Source organism: Xenopus laevis, chromosome 4L, assembly GCF_017654675.1.
Source record: "Xenopus laevis strain J_2021 chromosome 4L, Xenopus_laevis_v10.1, whole genome shotgun sequence".
In the NCBI taxonomy this organism is placed as follows: Eukaryota; Metazoa; Chordata; class Amphibia; order Anura; family Pipidae; genus Xenopus; species Xenopus laevis.
Genome location: NC_054377.1, coordinates 4640084 through 4656991, shown reverse-complemented (window position 1 = coordinate 4656991; position 16908 = coordinate 4640084). Strand labels below are relative to the sequence as shown.

The window sequence follows — 16908 nt, the reverse complement described above, 5'->3', positions numbered from 1 at the left end:
GGCATGAAAAATATCCACATACGGCCCGAAAATCGTACGAAACGGAGATTTGTACGATCAAATCTTTGCGTCTAGGGCTAGCTTTAGGGCAGAGACACACTGGCAGATTCGGGGAGATTAGTCTACAAATCTCCTCTTCTTCTGGGTGACTAATCTCTCCGAACTGCCTTCCCCTGCTTTCCCGCCGGCTATAATGAAAATCGCCAGCAGGAAGACACTCTGAGTACTTCGTTTTCCAAAGTCGCCCGATGTTGAATCTTCTGGAGACTCCGGAAAACAAAGCGCTCATAGTGTCTTCCCGCCGGCTATTTCCATTTTTCCAGTGGAAACTTTTGGCGACTTCAGATTCGAGTGCTTTCCTGCAGTCGTTTTCACTCCTTCAGTGGAAACTTTGGGCGACTTCAGATAACGAAGCGATCGGAGTGCCTTCATGCCGACGGTTTTCATTCTTTCAGTGGAATCTTCGGTTGACTTTAGAAAACAAAATGCTCGGAGTGCCTTCCCACCAGCAATTTTCATTCCTTCAGTTGAATCTTTGGGTGTCGTCAGAAAACAAATCGATTTGAGTGCCTTCACGCCGGCGATTTTCATTCTTGCAGTGGAAACTTCGGACGACTTTAGAAAAAGGAAGTGCTCAGAGTGCTTTTCATTCTAGCGAGAAAGGGGCGTGACCCCGAAACGTTGCACTTCGCAATAAACACGCAAGGCAGCTTGCTTGCAATTATCCTGTGTGCCTTGGGATTCTTTCTGCTGAAGTTTATCAGGGCACAAGTCACATGACTGTGGGCACCTGGCAATATGTCTAGCCTCAGATTTCAAAATGAAATATAAAAAAAATCTGTTTGCTATTTTGAGAAACTGATTTCAATGCAGAATCCTGCAGGACCGGCACTATTAACTGATACATTTTGAAATAAACATTTTTCTCCCATGACCTATCCCTTTAAGCAGCTGTCAGCATTCCCCTCCCTCATCTCCGTAGTCTGCCCACCACTGTGGGATGTCCAATAGCTTGTCGTTGAAAGGGCTGATAGCACAAAGGAGAGAGCTGCTGGGGCTGCAGACGTCTGAGTCAGTGATTGTGTGAAAATCATTGGGATTAATATCTGGGAAGTCTGAGGAGCTGCCATTGCAGCACGAGGACAATGTGGGATTTATTTTCCTTTACGATGAACGCTGCACTAGATCTCCATTAACATGATGGGGTGAAGTTTGCGAGGAATGCCCTGGCGTCCTGACATCTCTTCCAAAGAGTCTTTGTTACACACGACTTTCTTTCTTTGTGCTTTTCTACCCAAGCTTTGTCAGTGTCTGGCCCATGCCGGGGTGAGGTGTGTATAAAATACCCACTCTGATACCTCTTTATCAATAACAAAGCTCTTTCTGTCTCTCACTTTTTATTTTATAATGTTTAGACCGGCAATCACTCCAGAATAAAGAAGCATTTCCTCCTCCAAGTGGAATTAGTTTCATTATGAAGCATATTACTAATTTATGTGTAACGTTTTATTGCCGAGGGCGAGATAAATGGTGATGATGAAGTGCTGTTTTTCTGTTTGTTTTAATTCAAACTGTTTTTTCTCTCTAATTTGCAATTTTTATATACAATGGAACCTCAATTTTACATCCCCTGATTTAAATTTTCCCTGATTTTACATTGTTGTTGTTTTGTGTTCCCACCTATATATTATACATAATACACTTTCCTCATTTTACATTTTCCTGGATTTTAAACCAATTTTTTTCTGGTCCCCTGAAAAACATAAAATGTTGGGGGTTCTGCTGTAGTTTATTAAAACTGTACATTGATACATAATTGTTCTCTGAATAAGGTGCAGCTTGCCGATTGGTTTAATATAGGGATGCACCGAATCCACTATTTTGGATTCAGCCGAACCCCTGAATCCTTCAAGAAAGATTTGCCCGAATACTGAACTGAATACTAATTTGCATATGCAAATTAGGGGTGGGAAGGGGAAAACATTTTTTTTTTTTTGTGACAAAGTCACACGATTTCCCTTCCTGTATCTAATTTGAATATGCATATTCGGATTTGGTTTGGCCGGGCAGAAGGATTCAGCCGAATCCGAATTCTGGTGGAAAAGGCCGAATCCCGAACCAAATCCTGGATTTGTTGCATCCCTGGTTTAATATAGCAGATATCATACATTTTCTTTATGGGCAGGACTCCATGGACGATTCTGGTGCGATCCGACGCACTGTGCACGTCGCATCCGACGTGACGCCTGCGTTTTTGCACTGGTAAGACACTGGTAAAATTAGATTCAAGTTTAAAAAAAAAAAAAATCGATTTTTGAGATTTATCATACTCTGGCCCTTTAAGAACTCGAATTCGACTATTCGCCACCTAAAACCTGGCAAACTGCTGTTTTAGTCAATGGGAGACGTCCTGGGATCAATTTGGAGTTGTTGCAGCCTTCCTGAGTTAAGAGTTTTTTTCGAGAAATATAACAGAATCAAATTTGATTCAAGTTTTTAGGTCGATCCTATTCACCCAAGTTTAGAAAATTTTGATTTTTTTTAAATAAATTTCGACTGGTCGAATTTCAAGTTCATGGAAATTTAAAAAAAAACTAGTGATGCACTGAATCCAGGATTCAGCCTTTTTCAGCAGTATTCGGTTTCGGCTGAATTCTTCTGTCCGACAGAACCAAATCCTAATTTGTGTATGTAAATTAGGGATGGGTGGGAAATCGACTTTTTGTCACAAAACAAGGATGTAAGTTTTTTTCCATTTCCCACCCCTAATTTGCATTTGCGGATTCGGTTCAGTATTCAGCCGAATCTTTCGTTTTCAGATCATCCCTTAAAAAAACTCCCATGAATTCGAAATTTGACCCTTGATAAATCTGCCCCTTAGTGTAGATTAATACTCAAACTGAGTAATAATTTCAAAGGCTATGGTGATACTAAACTCTATAGTTACTATAGAAAGATGGGTATATATAATTTATGTGAAAGTAGGGAGGGGGTGTGTGTATGGGGCTGGGTTTTTTATTTGGAGAGGTTGGACTTGATGTACTTGGTCTTTTTTCAACCTGATTTAACTATATGACTATGAGTGTTACGTACCACATAAAGCTTAATGTTATTGGCGCTCTTTTTGTCATCTCACATGAAGCGTTGAGACTGTTCCCCTATTTGTATTCTTTCAACTGTGTCGGCGTTCATGTTTTTGTCTCCTGCTTTGTTCCAGTACTCCATCGCGAGGTGCTAGAGTAGGAGCAAGTAACACCAGAATGAGTCTCCATGGTGCCAGCGGTGGGCACGAGCGTTCACGAGACAGACGCCGCTCAAGTGACAGGTCCAGGGATTCGTCACACGAAAGAGGCGAGAGTCAGCTCACTCCCTGTATCCGGAATGTAACCTCACCCACCAGACAACATCAAAGTGGTGAGCTAATGCAAGATTTCACTAGGACTGAAGTCATTTAGGCTCATTAAAGGAGAAGGAAAGCTACCGAAGCAGTTTATTGCCAATAGATTAGCCATAATAGTGCAAGCTATAACACTATATTTATTCTGCAGAATACTTTACCTTACCTGCGTAAACGGCTCTACAAGCTCTCTGTTTGTTTAGGATAGCAGCTGCCATATTAGCTTGGTGTGACATCACTTCCTGCCTGAGTCTCTCCCTGCTCACTCATAGCTCTGGGCTCAGATTACAGCAGGAAGGGGAGGAGTCAGGGGGAGAGAGGAGCAAACTGAGCATGCTCAAGCCCTGGAGGTTTAAGCTGAAAACAGGAAGTTTGAGCAGCATTACTTTGAGTATTTACTGGTGTATTTATATAGACCATTCTGATAAAGCTGACTTAGTTTTAGCCTTACCTTCTCCTTTAAGCTGTGGTTAAGAGCTAATGAACTGTGATATGCATTAGACAGAAAATACATGTTTGTATAGTGGTTCTAAAAGCTTCCGACATTGGTAAAACTGTAAATACACCATTTTTGTTTGTATATACATCGGAATCAGGCATCTCCCGCAAAGGACTGATAATAAGTTATAATCACCCGGCCGGGCTTTACAGCATATCTCTCGTCACTATCTCTATAACATTTCTAAATATTGCATGGTGAGTCACGGGCAGACAGCTAATTATCAAGTGAGGGGGCTGAAAGTGTTGCCGTGTATGAGAAATAGTGTATTTTTTTTCTTTTTTAGCTGTAGCTTATCACTTACTTGTCTGTCACTCATACACATATCTATATATAAAACAAACAAGGGAAAGTTGTGCTCACCACTAATTTTTAAAACCATTAGGCGGGGGTGCAATGAGGCTGTGACCACAAAATACATATAGACAATATGTATTTTATGAGTCCTCTGCACTCAACCCATTATCAATATATTTAAGACAGAGACATTTTGTGCTACTGCTACTGACAAATGCCTTACCCTTTAAACAAAACAGGAATTGTTTGTCCATATATTGCAATATATTTAAGCTGAACAATAGTCATCCCATATCTGGCCAGTCCTACGCTCAATTTTCATCTGATTCATTAAGAATTCTATTGCTTCATTATACATTTTACACAGGGACTAAGTTTTACCTGCAACTTACTCGCTGCTTTCAAAGTAAAACTCCCAAACTTGGCTGCCCAGTGGGAAGTGTTTTTGCAGGTAAAACTTAGTCCCTTTGTAAAATATATAATGAAGCAATAGAGAACGGCCTTGAAAAAGGTCACATTGGCTCTATATGATCACATGCAGGGGCAGATTTATCAAGGGTCGAATTGAAAATTCAAATTTTGAATTCTAATTTTCGAGTTTTTTTTTTTTTTTTATGGCCCAAACTGTCAAATTTAAGTAAAGAACTCAAATTCGACTATACGCAACCTAAAACCTGCTGAATTGTTGTTTTAGTCAATGGGAGCCGTCCTGGGATCAATTTGAAGTTGTTTGCAGCCTTCCTGAGATTTTCAAAACTCGAATCAAATTCTGTTTGAGTTTTCGGGTTGATCCTATTCACCCGAGTTTTCAAAGTTTCATTTTTTTTTTTTTTAAATAAATTTCGTTTGGTCGATTTTCGAGTTTATGGGAGTTTTAAAAAAAAAAAAAAAAAATGCCCTTGAATTCGAAATTTGACCCTTGATAAAAGTGCGCCACAATGTTTTGTTTTTTTTGCACAAAATCCCTGTGTTGCTGATCTTTTTGAATACTATATAAACATATAGTGAATAAAGTACCCCCTCTTGCAAAATATAAGGATATTATAAGTTACCGAGGAGTTTCATGACCATATAAAAGTACGAGGCCGAAGGTCATGGTAACTTCTAATAGCCTCATATTTTGCAACTGGGGGTACTTTATTTATTATAATACACAAGTTTCAATGAGTTATGTGACAGAAATGACATCAGAACTCACCGTTTATAACTGATGACATCAGAACTCACTGTTTATAAGGATATACAAGATATTCATGGCTTTTGAGTATTATATATATATATATATATATATATATATATATATATATATATATATATATATATATATATATATATATATATATATATATATATATATATATATATATATATATATATATATATATATATATATATATATATACATATACAGGTATGGGATCTGTTCTCCAGAATGCTCAGGACCTGGGGGTTTTCACGGATAACAGATCTTGCTGTAATTTGGATCTCCATACCTTAAAGGGGTTGTTCACCTTCCAATTCAGTTGTTTTCAGATTGGGTGGGACAATAAGGGTGGTGGGCACATGGGGAGATTCTTATGTGATAAATCTTTACTACTACAGGCGACTAATCTCCCTGAAATGCATTCCTGCCGGCAACAATGTGAATTGATGGCATAAGCGCTGCTTCACTTTTCTGAAGTCGCCCGAAGTTTCCTCGTGAGGCAACACCGAAGTGACGTTTATGCCGTGGCATTTTGGGGAGATTAGATGCAGTAACAGGCGACTAAATCCCTCCATGTGCCTCCACCTAAGGCTCGATCCCTATTTGATCTGTATTTAACCATTGATTATGTGGATAATGGAATTCCTTGTTAACAGATCCCATACCTGTTACCATGTTTCACTTGCGTGCGCAGCCTTCTTGGGAGTCATGTGGCTTTACGGGAAAAAAAAATAATAATTCAATGTAAATTTTCCGGGAACGAATGTAAATATGCGGTCTTGAAAATCCAATTATGCAACTGCCGTTAGTACTTTACTCCTTCCAATTCCCGGACAAAGAGTCGCCGGTTTCTCTAATTCACTTTGCAGTAAACTGAAACCAATCCTTGATTTTGTAGATCGAGAGAAGGAATACAGTTCATCCCGGCCAAGCAGTCCCCGCCCACAGAAAACTTCCCCCAACGGTTCCAGTAGCAGCCGGAACAGTAGCCAGTCCTGTTCAGATGGCAAGTGTAAGGCTACTGGGGAGATGGTGTTCGTCTACGAGAATGTGAAGGAAGGAGCTCGCAATGTGCGCACGTCTGAACGGGTCACACTTATTGTGGATAATACAAGATTTGTCGTAGATCCATCCATATTCACTGCTCAGCCAAACACAATGTTGGGCAGGTTCGTCCTTATTCTTTATTTTATTATCGTTCACTTTCTTTACCATATTGACCTCTATCTGCTTTAAAGGATAAGTAAACCTTTAAAATAAGTGAATTCCAATTGATGATTGTGCTATTCTAAGCACTTCTGTATTTTACATTCATTATTTATTTCTTTTAATTCCAAGATATTAAGGGATACATGTGCTGTTAATATGAATGAATTTTGTTACAACAGCGCCACCTGCTGGTCATTTTCCCACCAGTCTGACCACCAAGTAGTCAAGGAAGTTGTCAGGAGAAAGGCTGCTCTTTAAAGAATCATCAGTTTTATGAATCAATATTGCAACTATCTGAAGACCATAGACTTAATAATATTCCTTTAATATCATCGCATTTACTTAACAAACTTTCCAATGATGTTTGTCCAGTAATTTAATTGAGAGAAAAAATGGGCTTCTTTATTTTTTGGAAATAAATATTACATCTGATCTCTTGAAGTCTCTTCAAAATTTTACGAAAACTGTTAATTCCGAGGGATGGAGAGACCAGCAGTATCGGTTCATACACCTTGGTTTTAGATTATTATTAGGGATGCAACGAATATAGGATTCTGTTCAGTAGGATTCGACCGAATCCTTGAGTCTGGCCAAACTGAATCCAAATCCTAATTTGCATATATAAATTAGGGGTGGGAGGGAAATCACGTGACTTTTCGTCACAAAACAAGGAAGTAAAACATTTTTTTCCACTTTTCCCCCTTCCTGGCCCTAATTTGCATATGCAAATTCGGATTCAGTTCGGTATTCGGCCAAATCTTCCACAAAGGATTCAGTCGAATCCCAAATAGTTGATTCGATGCATCCCTAATTATTATTCTAGAACTCTACTGATTCTCAATTGATTTATTTTTTTGTCCTAAGTGTAAAGAGCAGAATGTCGATTCTTTTTTACACTATATTTGGACGTGTCCATTTATTAAAAAGCTTTTGGCGAGTGTCGCCTGTTTTAATAAAAGGTCAATTAATTCAGATATTCTATTGAATCCGCGTTTTGCATCATTGGGTGTGAGACTCGTTTCTGTTGTTAAATAATATTTTTTTCAGCTCATTTTCCAGTTGAAATTGTAGATTTTCACCGATTAGTTATGGCAGCTACCCGAAAATCTATAATTTTGTGTTGGATTAGAGATAAGCCTCCGATTTTGAAAGACTTATTTTCATATTTATATAGTTTATGGATTCAAGAGGTCATTAGACATAGAGTTGAGGATTTATCTGAAAGGAGTAAAATTGAGCGTAGAATAAATTTCTGCACAAACGAATGGGGAAGGGTGACTGGAAATGTAGTTATATTATATTAGGGATGCACCGAATCCACTATTTTGGATTCGGCTGAACCCCCGAATCCTTCGTGAAAGATTCGACCAAATACCGAACCAAATCTGAATTTGCATATGCAAATTAGGGGTGGGAAGGGGAAAACATTCTTAACTTCCTTGTTTTGTGACAAAAAGTCACACGATTTCCCTTCCTGTCCCTAATTTACATATGCAAATTCGGATTAGGTACGCCGGGCAGAAGGATTCAGCCGAATCCTGCTGAAAAAGGCCGAATCTCAGACCAAATGCTATATTTGGTACATCCCTATATTATATAAAGGCTAAACCATTCACATAATTTGCTGATTTACTCATTAATTCTTTTTGATTAAGTCTTAAAATGTATTTTGTCAAGATTGAACTAAGGGAAAAGAACAGGTCTGTTTGTTTTAACATTACTTGTTTTTTTTTTTTTTGTTCTTTGATTCTTTTTGAACATCATTTGTATAGACATGTTTATGTGATTGTCAATTTTATTTATTTTATTGCAAACTCAATAAAAATAACTTTCTCCTGACAACTTCCTTGACTACTTGCTGGTCAGACTGGTGGGAAACTGACCAGCAGGTGGCGCTGTTGTAACTAAATTCATTCATATTAACAGCACATGTATCCCTTAATATCTTGGAATGAAAAAAGAATAAATAATGAATGTAAATGACAAAAGTGCTTAGAATAGACCCCTTGTCAGTTTTACTTTCACTTATTTTAAAGGTTTACTTATCCTTTAATAAAGTCATTAAAGGAAGAATAAATTGTGAGATAGCTGTGGGGTCGGCTCTTATTTCCTTCTCGTTTGCGCTGAATCTTCTCACCGTTTTTCCCCGCAGGATGTTTGGATCGGGCAGAGAACATAATTTCACACGTCCCAATGACAAGGGGGAATTCGAGGTGGCAGAAGGGATCAGTTGCACAGTATTTCGGGCCATTTTGGTGAGCATCTGTGTGTTGCCTTGTGAGCAGATAAACAAAATACATTATCGGGAATTCCTTTATTCAGGACATAATGACACTGATATCGTTCTGTCGATTCATTCATTTAGTCCTAATAATCCGTTGCCGCCTCTCCTTTTGCCATTTCACTTGACCCAGATTTCTAATGATTTTTATTTCATCCTTAAAGGAACAGTAACAACAAAAAAGTGTTCCATAGTAATTAAAATATAATATACTGTTCCCTGAACTGGTAAAACTGGTGTGTTTGCTTCAGAAACACTACTATAGTTCATATAAACAAGCTGCTGTGTAGCCATGGGGGCAGCCATTCAAGCACAGGATACACAGTAGATAACAGATAAGTACTACTATATTTTATATAAACAAGCTGCTGTGTAGCCATGGGGGCAGCCATTCAAGCACAGGATACACAGTAGATAACAGATAAGTACTACTATAATTTATATAAACAAGCTGCTGTGTAGCCATGGGGGCAGCCATTCAAGCACAGGATACACAGTAGATAACAGATAAGTACTACTATAGTTTATATAAACAAGCTGCTGTGTAGCCATGGGGGCAACCATTCAAGCACAGGATACACAGTAGATAACAGATAAGTACTACTATAGTTTATATAAACAAGCTGCTGTGTAGCCATGGGGGCAGCCATTCAAGCACAGGATACACAGTAGATAACAGATAAGTACTACTATAGTTTATATAAACAAGCTGCTGTGTAGCCATGGGGGCAGCCATTCAAGCACAGGATACACAGTAGATAACAGATAAGTACTACTATAGTTTATACAAACAAGCTGCTGTGTAGCCATGGGGGCAGCCATTCAAGCACAGGATACACAGTAGATAACAGACAAGTACTACTATAGTTTATATAAACAAGCTGCTGTGTAGCCATGGGGGCAGCCATTCAAGCACAGGATACACAGTAGATAACAGACAAGTACTACTATAGTTTATATAAACAAGCTGCTGTGTAGCCATGGGGGCAGCCATTCAAGCACAGGATACACAGTAGATAACAGATAAGTACTACTATAGTTTATATAAACAAGCTGCTGTGTAGCCATGGGGGCAGCCATTCAAGCACAGGATACACAGTAGATAACAGATAAGTACTACTATAGTTTATATAAACAAGCTGCTGTGTAGCCATGGAGGCAGCCATTCAAGCACAGGATACACAGTAGATAACAGATAAGTACTACTATAGTTTATATAAACAAGCTGCTGTGTAGCCATGGGGGCAGCCATTCAAGCACAGGATACAGCAGATAAGTACTATACTACTACTAAAATATAGTAGTTATCAACTATGTTATCTACAGTGTATCCTGTGCTTGAGAATTCTCTCTGGTCTCATGAAGAGTCAATAGTTGATATATAATCTATTATGGACTTGGGCTGTTACTTGTTACTGTCATTGAATTTGAAAATGTTTTTTCTATAATCTTTACAAGGATTACTACAAGACTGGAATAATCCGTTGCCCCGATGGAATATCAATTCCTGAGCTAAGGGAGGCTTGTGACTATCTGTGCATCTCATTTGACTATAGCACTATCAAATGCAGAGACCTCAGTAAGTATTGAGAGATCCCCCTCCCAAACCACAGTGAGAGGTGTCTCTCTGTCTTCTCAATCCTTTTATTAATCTGTTCTGATCCCCTAAAGCCTTTTGCTTCCATATTGCTTTCCAAATATCTTCTGCATTAATATTCACCACCTGTAGTTCACAGAAACAGTGAGTGCTTTATTGTTACTACTTGTTGCCTTTTCTACTTCACGTTGTCTCATCTCACTGTGTATTTGTATACTGCTCAGATGACAATACAGTTTACTTTGACTTAAATTCCCAAAGACACATGGAAAGTGCAGGCAGCATTCGTTATTCGCTCTCTTCTGATCTATTGGGAAGGTTTCACTTCTGATCTATTGCGAAGGTTTCTCTTTCTAATCTACTGACAAGGTTTCTCTTCTGATCTACTAGGAAGGTTTCTCTGTCTCTCTAATCTACTGGGAAGGTTTCTCTTCTGATCTATTTTGAAGGTTTCTCTTTCTAATCTACTGAGAAGGATTCTCTTTCTGATGTACTGAGAAGGGTTCTGATCTTTTGGGAAGGTTTCTCTTCTGATCGACTGAGAAGGTTTCTCTTCTGATCTACTGGGAAGGTTTCTCTTTCTGGTCTACTGGGAAGGTTGATCTTTGTGATGTACTGAGAAGGTTTCTCTTCTGATCTTTTGGGAAGGTTTCTCTTCTGATCTACTGAGAAGGTTTCTCTTCTGATCTACTGAGACGGTTTCTCTTCTGATCTACTGAGACGGTTTCTCTTTCTAATCTACTGAGAAGGTTTCTCTTCTGATCTATTGCGAAGGTTTCTCTTCAGATCTTTTGGGAAGGTTTCTCTTTCTGATCTACTTGGAAGGTTTCTCTTTCTGATCTACTGAGAAGGTTTATCTTTGTGATGTACTGAGAAGGTTTCTCTTCTGATCTTTTGGGAAGGTTTTTCTTCTGATCTACTGGGAAGGTTTCTCTTATGATTTACTTGGAAGGTTTCTCTTTGTGGTCTACTGGGAAGGTTTCTCTTTGTGGTCTACTGGGAAGGTTTCTGTTCTACTGAGAAGGTTTATCTTTGATGTACTGGGAAGGTTTCTCTTCTGATCTTTTGGGAAGGTTTCTCTCCTGATCTACTGAGAAGGTTTATCTTTGATGTACTGAGAAGGTTTCTCTTCTGATCTATTGCGAAGGTTTCTTTTCACATCTTTTGGGAAGGTTTCTCTTTCTGATCTACTGAGAATGTTTATCTTCTGATCTACTGGGAAAGTTTTTCCTTCTGATCTACTGGGACGTTTTCTCTTCTGATCTACTGAGAGTTTCTTTTCTGATCTACTGGGAATGTTTGTTTCTGATCTACTGAGAATGTTTCTTTTTCTAATGTACTGGGAAGGTTTTTCTTCTGATCTACTGAGAAGGTTTCTCTTTCTGATCTACTGGGAAGGTTTCTCTTTCTGATCTTTTGGGAAGTTTGCACAGTGATGGAACACACTGCACAATGTAATAACTGTGTTTGCTTCAACAGAGGGTACATTACTTTACACTGTAACAGGCTTACAAAAAAATTGCAAAATGAATCTATTTTACAAAATGTTTTTTACCCCCCCTCCAGGTGCCCTTATGCATGAATTATCAAACGATGGAGCCCGCCGGCAATTTGAGTTTTACCTGGAGGAGATGATCCTCCCCTTGATGGTAACCAGCGCTCAGAGCGGGGAACGTGAGTGCCATATTGTTGTCCTAACAGATGACGATGTTGTGGATTGGGATGAAGAGTACCCGCCACAGATGGGCGAAGAATATTCTCAAAGTACGTGCTCTCCGGTGTTTGTACGTCAGAAACACTTGATATTTGTTAGTGTGTAATAGAATGTGTTATAGTGTGTTTGTTGCTCGCTGCGACAAGGACCACGTTGGCTTGTTAATGCCGTCCTCTCCCGCTGGCCTCCATTTAACTTTGTTATGATCTGATCATTAGCCTTGGGGTAGAGTCCTGCAGCGGGTCGGGTACCTGCGGGTTACCCGCAAAAACATGTGTTACCCTGCGGGTTTCGTTTAGAAGTTCCAGGTGCGGGTATACTCGCGGGTCGGCAGTTCTGAGGGTTGCGGGTCGGGCCGCGGGTCTTCTCAATATCGATATTCACTCCTTTCTTCTGGTCACGGCTACTTCAGATGATGTCACTTCCGGTTTACAATGACAGCATTTCCTGATTCTTGATGGTCAGCAGGTCGCGGTTCAGGGTTGCGGATAAGGTACTTGCGGGTAGGGTCGGGTTGCGGGTCCAAGCGGGTAAGAATACGGGTCCGGGTTGCGGATTGAAGGTTGCGGGTACGCTTCGGGTTCGGGTCCAAAAAAATGGACCCGCGCAGGACTCTACCTTGGGGGATGAACAATCGGATCAGCCCAATACTGCCCATATCAAGGTGACTACATTGGGGTAAGATCCACTCGTTTGGTGATCTTGGCAAAGACCAGATCTTCGGGTGTATGGCCAGCTTTAATAGGAAATGGGCTGAGAAATGTGTTTATCTGTGGATGAAGCCAAGAAAATAGTAAGGGGAAGAAACTAATAACAGAATGGCTATGCCTTTGTTTGGCCTTAGAAGGGAATGGGATTAGAATGTGTTTATCTTGTAGGGATGCACCAAATCCAGGATTCAGTTGGGGATTCTGCCAGGATTCGCCCTTTTGCAGCAGGATTCAGCCGAATCTTAATTTGCATATGCAAATTAGGGACAGGGAGTGAAATCGCGTGACTTTTTGTCACAAAACAAGGAAGTAAAAAATGTTTTCCCCTTCCCACCCCTAATTTGCATAAGCAAATTCGGATTCGGTTTGGTATTCGGCTGAATCTTTCGCGAAAGATTCGGGGGTTCAGCCCAATCCAAAATAGTGGATTCAGTGCATCCCTATTCAGGACCGCCATCAGAAATTGCAGGGCCCCATACGACAAAATTTCCTGGGTCCCCTGGGTTGCACCCACCGCAAGCCCCACCTACAGGTCCGCCCTCCCCACCCCACAGGTCCGCCCCCCACCTCACAGTAAAAAAACGTAAAAAATATTGGTGGCTAGGGTTCCCACATGTTAATAAAACGATATTGGGGGTCAGGGCCCCCCATAAAAAACATTTGTGGCCAGGGCCCCCCCCCATTAAAAAATATTGGTGGCCATGGCCCCCCCCCCCACATTATGAGAAAATTGGTGGCCAGGGCCCCTTAAACATCCATGCCTTCCCGAAGTCAGCAGCTCTCAGAAAGATGGGGGGCCCGGCTAATCAAGTAAGTGTGGCGTGGCAGGGCCCCCCTTACCCTCAGGGCCCCCTACAACTCTCCCCCCTGTCCCCCCCTGATGGCTGCCCTGTCCCTATTATCTTGGCAGTGTTTTCATGAAAGAAGCACCCAGAACCCCTAGATTTTAGGATAAATGCATTGCGTTATTCTAGAGAATTCATATTCCAGAATGAATCGTGCAAATGTAGAAACCATTTTACACGGGGAGTGAAAATATTAACCCTCGAGCAAAACGAAACGCCAAGCTTTGTTCCACCGATATACATCTGTACTGATGCCTGTTGTTTTTCCAGTTATTTACAGCACCAAATTGTACAGATTTTTCAAGTACATCGAAAACAGAGACGTAGCAAAATCTGTCCTGAAGGAGAGAGGTCTAAAAAAGATCCGACTCGGGATTGAAGGTGAGGTTTAAGCGGAAACCCATATGGGAAAATAAAAAGAAATCCGTTTATAAAGATGAATTATTGTAATGTATTCAGAAATGATCGTTGTCTATGAATAAAGTCACAATCTGAGACTCCCTTGTCATCTGATCAGTCGGTATTTAACCTATAGACATAGAAGATGTGACCTCGCAGCTTTCTCCTGTAATAGTACAGGTATTGGATCCGTTATCCGGAAACCCATTATCCAGAAAGATCACAATTACAGAAAGGCCATCTCTCATAGACTCAATTGTATCCAAATAATGCTAATGTTTTTTTTCTTTTTCTGTGTAATAATAAAACAGTCGCTTGTACTTGATCCCAACTAAGATATAATTAATCCTTATTAGGGATGCACCAAATCCAGGATTCGGTTTCGGCCCTTTTCAGCAGGATTCGGATTCGGCCAAAACCTTCTGCCCGGCCAAACGGAATCTAAATTTGCATATGCAAATTAGGGGTGGGGAGGGAAATCGCATCACTTTTTGTCACAAAACAAGGAATTAAAAAATGTTTTCCCCTTCCAATTTTCCCCTGATTCGGTTTGCTATTCGGCCGAATCTTTCGCAAAGGATTCGGGGGTTTGGCCGAATCCAAAATAGTGGATTCGGTGCATCCTTTTTTGGAAGCAAAACCAGCCTATTGGGTTTATTTCATGTTGATATGATTTTCTAGTAGACTTACAGTATTTAGAGCCAAATTACGGAAAGATCCATCATCCGGAAAACCCAAGGTCCCAAGCATTCTGGATAAGAGGTTCCATACCTGTACAGCCTTTTGTACTCACAGCACATTGTTTCTTTGTAAATTATACATATAGGAAATGATGCTGCCATATCGATTGCCTCCAGCCCCACTGATTGTATCAAGAGCAGTCTCCAGGCAGCGGCAGGATTTGTTATTAAACGTTGTATTTTTCATTTGTAGGGTATCCAACGTACAAGGAGAAGGTGAAGAAGAGACCAGGGGGGAGGCCTGAAGTGATCTACAACTATGTGCAGAGACCCTTCATCAGGATGTCGTGGGAGAAAGAGGAAGGCAAAAGCCGCCATGTTGACTTTCAGTGCGTAAAGAGCAAGTCGATCACTAACCTCGCCGCTGCCGCCGCAGATTTCCCCCAGGACCAGCTGGTAGTCATGCACCCCACCCCCCAGGTGGATGAGCTGGATATTTTACCCAATCACCCCCCACCTTGCAACAACGACATGGACCCCGACGGCCCCAACTCCACTTCCTAACTGCGACTCTTTCTAATGCGGGAACAAATATGGCGGCAAGTCCTTTGAAATCGCCGATGACGAGAGGAGAGAAAGTGGTTCCAGGTTAAGATGACCAATCATTGCAGGCGGCTCCGCTCTCTGTGTGATTTGCTACAATCATTAGGAACAGTCTTTGCAAAGGGAGCGCGACCCCTGATCCAGTCTAATTGTCTTTCTACAGTGTCTTTGCCGCGTGGACTTCTTCTTTTTTTTTTTATTATTATTATTTTTAAGACCAAAGGAACACGTGGAAAACAATTCCGTTCCCTTTGTTCAAGCCTATTGATTAGCGGGTTTGTTAAAAGCTGGTGGTCTCTAACGCCCACCCAAATGTTCTTTTTCCCCATCAGCCCTTCTAAACCAACAGGGGCATCTTCAACCTCCTCCCTGATCTGGGCAGAAGTCCCATAAGCTTCCTACATCGTGGCACTTTAATGGTTTCCAATTGGTGTTTGTCATGTTTTATAGCTTTACTGTATTGTGCTCATTTGCAAAAAAAAAAAACGTAATCTCTCCCGAAAAAAAAAAAAAAAACCTCCCCAACTTTTTTTGGCTTTAGAAATATATTCACAAACCTTTTAAATGTATTCACTATGATTGAGCACAGATTGATTTATTTATACCACTGGAATATTTACTATAAACCGTTGTCCCCCCCCATGGCTGTATTACTTAAGTGTGCATGTGTGTGTCTATCACCTGTCTATATCTCTATATCACCTGTCTGTCCATCTATTTATCTATCTATTCTCTATTTATCTATCTATCTATCTACTGTCTATATCACCTGTCTGTCCATCTATTTATCTATATCACCTGTCTCTCTATTGTCTATGTATCTATCATCTATCTGTCTCTGTCATCTACCTATCTCTCTATCACCTCTGTCTCGATCACCTGTCTATCATCTATCTATTTATATCACCTGTCTATCTCTATCACCTGTCTTATCTATCTCACCTATCTCTGTATTGTCTCTCTATCACCTGTCTATCTATCTATCTATTGATCATCTATCTCTATTACCTGTCTATCTCTCTATCACCTAACAATCTATATCACCTGTCTATCTCTCTATCATCTATATATCTCTGTCACTTGTCTATCTCACTATCTCTATCACCTGTCTCTCTCTGTCTCTCTCTCTCTCTCTCTCTCTCTCTCCCTCTCTTCCCCCCCCCTCGATAATCTGCTTGTTTGGCCTGGTCACCCAAGCAGCGGATCTTTTTGGAAACGTGGTGCCTGCTATAGATGCATATTCATATATATTTATACAGGTATGGGATCCGTTTTCCAGAAAGCTCTGACTTACAGAAAGGCCGTCTCCCATAGACTCCCATTTTATCCAAATAATCAGGATTATTAAAAAAAAAATTCCTTTTTCTGTGTAATAATAAAACAGTAACTTGTACTTGATCCCAACTAAGATATAATTAATCCTTATTGGAGGCAAAACCAGCCTATTGGGTTTATTTAATGTTTACATGATAT

The 16908-nt window shown here is 40.3% G+C and overlaps 1 protein-coding gene across 4 annotated transcripts in view; it reads left to right on the top strand.

Moving 5' to 3' along the window:
• Positions 1–16063, top strand: part of btbd10.L (BTB (POZ) domain containing 10 L homeolog) — a 30514-nt gene extending 14451 nt beyond the window's left edge. Inside the window, exons 2-9 of one of the 4 annotated variants that reach the window (XM_018256354.2) lie at positions 2186–2262; positions 3218–3414; positions 6296–6566; positions 8759–8861; positions 10346–10466; positions 12051–12248; positions 14024–14134; positions 15086–16063. In XM_018256354.2, coding sequence (XP_018111843.1) covers positions 2192–2262; positions 3218–3414; positions 6296–6566; positions 8759–8861; positions 10346–10466; positions 12051–12248; positions 14024–14134; positions 15086–15396 — 1383 coding nt within the window. In that variant the 5' untranslated portion in view covers positions 2186–2191 and the 3' untranslated portion in view covers positions 15397–16063. Of the gene's footprint in view, positions 1–1120; positions 1332–2185; positions 2263–3217; positions 3415–6295; positions 6567–8758; positions 8862–10345; positions 10467–12050; positions 12249–14023; positions 14135–15085 lie in introns of those variants that run through there. The other 3 variants (XM_041589083.1, XM_018256353.2, NM_001127788.1) reach the window with 3 other exon arrangements.
• Positions 16064–16908: the final 845 nt, after the last annotated feature.